General features: G+C 51.3%; 1 protein-coding gene across 1 annotated transcript; it reads right to left on the minus strand.

Moving 5' to 3' along the window:
• Positions 1-477: 477 nt before the first annotated feature.
• On the minus strand, positions 478-6,030 carry LOC133350294 (cyclin-dependent kinase inhibitor 1-like). Its single transcript, XM_061564486.1, is given in 4 exon segments — positions 478-1,731; positions 3,825-4,116; positions 4,118-4,337; positions 5,724-6,030. Coding segments are annotated over 3 exon segments (528 nt in total). The 5' UTR covers positions 4,253-4,337; positions 5,724-6,030; the 3' UTR covers positions 478-1,630.
• Positions 6,031-6,528: the final 498 nt, after the last annotated feature.

Below are 6,528 nucleotides of genomic sequence, written 5' to 3' on the forward strand. Positions count from 1 at the left end.
CGCGCGTGACTTCGGAGCCGCGGGTCGCTGACCCCTGGTGTGGTAGCGTCAGAATCGCTATTTGTAAGGGAGGAATCCGATGAGCTACAAAGCTCTTTTGCACAGACGTCCAGTAGCGTCTCTGGGTTCTCCAGTTTCCTCTAATATGCAGATGTAACTCTTATTCATGGAATGGGCGAAATGCAGGACCCGCTGATAGATAACAAGTCTTGACTCAGTGAGGTTTGCTTAATGATCATATTTTCCGGATTAGAAGACTCGATTTCCCACCCTGTATTTTAAACCAAAAGCTTTTGGTGCATCTCACAGTCTGGTGAGCTTATGTAAGCAAACTTGCAGAGTTGTATTGATACTGGGCACACGTTTCAGTTGCATCTCCGGAGCGTCTTATAATCTGGCGAATACGGTGTTATGTGGTGGAATATCCATAGCCCCTGAAGGCGACATTGAAATATGACACCAGATATATGCTGTGTATGTAAAGAAAACAAGTTGTGACTTTATTACAAAAACGCTGTAAATTTACAATAGTGCACAACGTATTTATATGTAAAAGACACAGAAATATAGCACAAACGCTAAATACATTTTCCTGACAGGTAGTCTTTCAAGGGACACTATACACTTGCAGTGGTCTGGCAATTGTTACTTATATTAGGCTACACAATGTAGGGCATAATGTTATTACGTGTTTTATGCTAGCTCATGTCAATATATTTGCATCTTGAAATATATACCAAATTCAGGTCTATATTTTAATAATCCTAATATTGTATAATGCCCAGATAAAATAGCTGCTTTAATTGGGAACTCGGCGCTAATTGTAGCGTAGGCTATTGGCAGATAAAAGTTACGGAGGGAAAAGTGTATGCTCTGCGAAAACATAGATCCTGTTATTGTCGCTTAAAAGGCTTAGTTTTACCACAAACTCAGTCGTTTTAACTTCACTGGCTCTACTCCAACGTGTATATCAGTGCTGTGTAATAAACACACTTTAAATTGAACACTGTCTCCCCAGTGGCGATGATTTTACACACCGCACCACGTACTTATTATCGACCTAGGCAAGGTCCAGGATCAGTTCCTCAGGTACAGCCATGGAAAGCTTCTCGAACTATGATGGAAAATAATGTGGGAGCCAGAGGACATCCGTGTCGCACCCCAAGGTGGCCACGTAGCTTCACCCGGGCCTGCCCACCGTCACGAAAGCCATTCATGATTGCGAGCAGAGAGTCAGGGACTCCGGAAGCATGAAGAACTGCCCACAGCCCACACACACACGTGCGAGCTTCCTTCAGATAAGTTGTATAGTGTCATTATTTCCCGTTGTGTTATATAATAAAATACCCACATTCTTTGGTATTTACACACATTCCCTGGCATGGGAAGAATCATAATACAGGTATCAACAACCTTGTATGTTTACTTAATGTTGTTTCTGAACTTATGAACAAATAATAATAATAATAATTTAATAACAAACAAACAAACAAAATGCTGTTCTGATTGAAGTCCAACGTTTCGTGCATAATTACGGCCCCACCCTCCACCCCCCCGTGTGTTGCCGTGGACACCGGGAAGTCGGGCAGGTAAAGGGGTCCAGGCAGGTCGGGTGGGTAGGTGGTGAGAGTCACATCGCTGGCCGCTTTGCTGTAGCCGCCGCTGGCCTCTGGGTGGGCTGTGCCACTCGCTTGGCAGGGGACGTCTTCACCTTCTTGCTCGTGAAGAAATCTGAAAAGTGGCAGGCGGGTAGGAGAGGCCTTTGAAACGTGTGCAATTTGCGCCCAGCGCTTCATTCGTTTTTGATATGCACTCCCGGTCATCTCTGAGACGTTTTGCGATGCTAAGTTTAAGCGCGTAGCGACGTGCATGCAAATGCCGTAATAAATTGCCGCTTCGATTATGTTGGGATTTGTTTCACGTGAGCGAGGCATGATGTGAAGTTTTAACATGCTGATAACCAACACTGATTCTTCTGCTGTGGTTGGTGCATCACAGACTGCGTACTAAATGACTCGTGAACAGTAAGTTAATCTTTTGATTTAAAGCTTTCGTGACTGCAGGGATTCATATATTCTTGGTTCTTTCGGTAAAGTCACGTAGAAGGGAAATAATAAAATAATATAAATGTAAAACAATAAAAAATTCTCACGACGATTCGACTGCAATGCTATAATACATTTCTTTCTGTGGATTTCACACCTGATGATTGCTTGTGTTGCAGTCGAAATGTCGTGAGAATTTGTATTGTTTTACATTTATATTATTTTATTAATTCCCTTCTACTTGACTTTACCGAAAGAACCAAGAATATAGTAAGTTAATCATGATAATTGTGCTGCACAGCTATTTTTTCTCAACCCACTGCCGGATGAAGGGCTCCCCCACACCGCATTGATGATAAGGGTCGCTGGACCATACTTCACCACTTTGGTCCGTGTGGGTTGGTGAACGGGGGTGGGAGAGAACCAAGAACCGGAGAATCAAACGCAGGTTGCTGGGCTCGTAACGCAGTGCACGAACCACTATGCCACTGCCCCACCTCCAGAGGTCGCAAACGGGTTTTGATTCCTTACCCGTACCCGGCCGCACCAGGGTCGCAAACAGGTACCCGTACCCTACCCATACCCTACCCGTACCCGGCCGGGTATGGGTAGGGTACGGGTATCGGGTACCTGATTGCGACCTCTGGGATGAAGCCACGTTGCAGGCGCGGGTGGGTTGATTCTAGGAACTTGAATTGTGAGAAGAGACAAGACGTTGGGAAATGAGTGACAAACGGTTACTCACCAGTGACTCACGGCCTACCCGGCTACCCGTACCCGGCCGCACCGTATCGGGTAGGGTACGGTTATCGGGTACCCGGTTGCGACCTCTGCCCACCTCTAACACCAAGGCAATTGAGAGCTGTTGTCTCCCTGAGTCCTGACCTGTTTACGATAAACTGCTGATGTCATTGCTGTGCCTCAGCTATAAACTGCTTTCGTGGGAAGCATCTGTGGTCTGTAACGTTACAGGTGAGATGATTCTTACTAAAAAACTCGAGCGGAGGTCCTGGTCAAATCTTAAAATGTTCCATTGACAATCACTTTGCTCATGAATATATTACGTTACACATACATGTGCTGATAAAATACGGAGAGTGAATGTAAGGTGATGCCCAGGGATGTTGATTATAACAATTTAATGTATTGAATTACAAATAAATGTACTCATACGAGAGTGAACGTACATATGATGCTCTGGGATAATTATTATAATTATTTAAAATAAGGAATCACAATTACAATATCGAATGCGTGATTCCCAGGAATGATACAAAGTAGGTAAAGGCAGAGCATGAGAATTAGCAAAGGCTTTTGGGCAATATACATAAAAAAATCTGAATAAATGTGTACACATTGTGAATAATATAACGCTGAGTAATGTTACGCAACAAAACCAAACACGCTCAAGAAGAAGAAGACGTCACGCTCACTGTTAGTTTACAGTCATCTGTCAGGGTTATGGTTCGGGTTTATGGCTAAACGTATGGGTCAGGGCTAAGGTCATATCTGTTAGAGATAACAGCAGTCGCGCAGAGCCAGCCGCTCAGCCCGGTTGACTGTAGCCACATATCATCACACTGGTGGTACACCCGCACGGACGAGATGGGACGCTGAAATCGGCACGTGCGCAGCTGCGAGGCGCATTCACAAACACCGCGCATCGCATGGCCGTGAGAGAAGGCGACGGCCTTCAGCCAACAGTGATCACGGATACCGCTGCTGATGATGATGAGCGAGGGGTGGACGCGAGCCGATACGAACGAGGTGACCGCTCACCAGTTATCCGCTGCTGCTGCTGCCGCCTCCGCTTACGCGCGGGACCCGCTGCGCAGCCGTCGTCCTCGGGCGACGAGGTCTGCTCCACGACCCCGGGGGGGCGACTCCGCGTCTCCGTCGACCGGGCCGGCTCCGGCCGCCGGCTGCGGCTCGCGGCTCGAGCCCGGTAGAAGGCCGGGATGCTCTGCGCCCTCGCCGCCTCCCACTCGAAGTGTCCCCCCGGCACGGGCGTCTCCGAGGAGACGTCGAACGACCAGCGGCTGCGCGCCGCGTCCAGAGATTCGCGCAGCAAGCTCGTCCAGTTCCATGCGCAGTGCGGCGCCGTCCACGCGGGTGCCGAACAGATTCCGCCGTGCGCCCTCCTTGCCGGGCGAGCCCAGCAATGCCCTGGCCGCCGAGAGCCCCCCGGCTCCGACTGCGCCCTCCATGTCCGTGGCGGAGAAGAAGAAGGCGACGAGGAGGAGCGCGCAATGTGTGGAGGGAGGTTCGAGATGCCTCGCGACTGTCTGTGTGCTGCTGGTGGAGGAACGAGATGTGGTGTCAGCAACAACCAACAACCTCCACCCATCACCAACAACCACAACCAACCAACAACCACCACCACCACGCAACCTCCACCCACCACCAACCAACCTCAACCCATCACCACCAACAACCACCATCAACCAACAAGCAACCAGCAATCACCACCAACCAACCACCATCACAACCACCACCACCACCACCTCCAACCACTATCCACTAGCAGCAACATGCCAAGGACTCGGGTCTGCTCGGCTGCCCGTTTCGTCTCATCCACGGGCGCGTTCTAGCGGCACACGGCAGGGTCTCAAGCCCTCGACTCCAGCTCCTATCATCATCATCATCTTGGCTCGATACAAGCGACGTTTCGACTCTCGTCGAACGCGCAGCTTCAAGAAGAGTGCTGCTTGTTTTGAGACTGTGCACAGCCACCGTGAATCATAAAGGAACAAGATCAGTACACAAACGGCGAAGATGACCGCAAGGCGAGGAGCGGTGCCAAGATGCGACCCCCCCCCCCCGTGAGACTTCACGCGGCTCCCGCTGCTGCTGCTGCCGCCTGTGGCGCTACGAGACCCGCTCTGGGAGGACGCGCGACCCCACCCCCCCCCCCCCGGGGTGGTAGCGGTGGTGGACACGACACTCGCAGCAGTAGCAGCAGTAACAACAGCAGCAGCAGTAGCAACAACAACAGCAGCAATAGCAGCAGCAACAACAGCACCAGTAGCAGCAGCAGTGAAGTTGGTCTCAAACCACTTGCGCTCTGTGGTGGACCCATATTAAAGCAGCAGTAGCAGCAGCAACAACAACAGCAGCAGTAGCAGCAGCAGTAGTAGCAGTTCTCAAACCGCTTGTGTGCTGTGGTAGACCCATATTAAAGCAGCAGCAGTAACAACAACAGCAGCAGTAGTAGCAGCAGTAGTAGCAGTTCTCAAACCCCTTGAGCGCTGTGATGGACTCATATTAAAGCAGCAGCAGCAGTAGCAGCAGTTCTCAAACCCCTTGTGTGCTGTGATGGACCCATATTAAAGCAGCAGCAGTAACAGCAGCAGAGGCGGCAGCCGAGCGCGCCGTGCCTATGGACGAGGCTCGCTGCTTCGACGAGTCCGCGCGTCTCATCCGCGATGAGCGCCGCGGCGGGGCACGCGTCTGTGGGGGTGCCGTGAGTGGTGGGAGCCCCACGATGATGATGGTGATGATGGTTAAGATGGTGATGATGCGCCGCTGTTTGTGCGCACGTCGTTATCAAAGCCACGATAACAACAGCAGCAGCAGCACACAAGCAGAGACGTCTCTTTCGGTCACAGCGCAGCGCGGCGGGGGGAGTTTGTGCAGCTGAATGTGGCTCTTGACAAATCGAAAATGCGATGTACGTACCTTTCTCTCTCTCGTGTGCGTGTGGTTCTTTTCTCTTCCTCGTCTTGTATTTTGTTGTTGCTGCTGGAAGCTCGAACACGGAATAATTGAACGTCGGCCGTCAAAGGTTATTTTTTAAATCCGAAAATCGTGCTCTCGTGTACAATTTCTCGTGATGATCTCTTCCCACCAACTCGCTCCGCACTCGCTCGTCTCTGGCGCACGAAGTGGAGGTGGTGGGAGGAGGAGGAGAGAGAAGCCTCTCGATCCAGCGTCGTCGTCTTGTTTACGACTCGAGACGCGAGTAGAAAGACCACCCCCCTTACAGCCCCTACACACACCCACACACCAGCACCACCAGCTCCTCCCCACGTCAGCCCCGCTTACAACCCCCACCGCTGGCCGCGCGTCATCTATTTACACAACACGCGCCCCACACAGTGACACCACCACCACCCTCCTCCTCCAACTCCTCCAACTCCTCCCCGCTCAGCCTACTCCTCTCACCGAGGAGGAAGGGAGTGGTGGTGGTGGGGGGGGCCAGTGAACAAACCCCAAGTCACGAACTTTCTCTCCAAGCGTCGACTGCCCCCCCCCCCTTTTCCCTCTTGCTCCTACACACCGCCAGCACCCGGACCCCCACTCTGTGTGTGTGTGCTGATGGAGGGGAGAGAGAGAGAGACAGAGAGAGCCAATGGGCAGAGTCTGAGCTAAAGCCAAACGGGAGGGGAGGGAGCAGCGTTTGAAGCAAAGCTCTTCTCCTATCGGGTCCCACTCTCTTTCTCTCTCTCTCTGCGTGTTGTTTTTCTTTCACCACGGCCAAGCG

Source organism: Lethenteron reissneri, chromosome 33 (genome assembly GCF_015708825.2).
Source record: "Lethenteron reissneri isolate LAM-NWPU_2019-01 chromosome 33, ASM1570882v1, whole genome shotgun sequence".
NCBI classification, from domain to species: Eukaryota; Metazoa; Chordata; class Hyperoartia; order Petromyzontiformes; family Petromyzontidae; genus Lethenteron; species Lethenteron reissneri.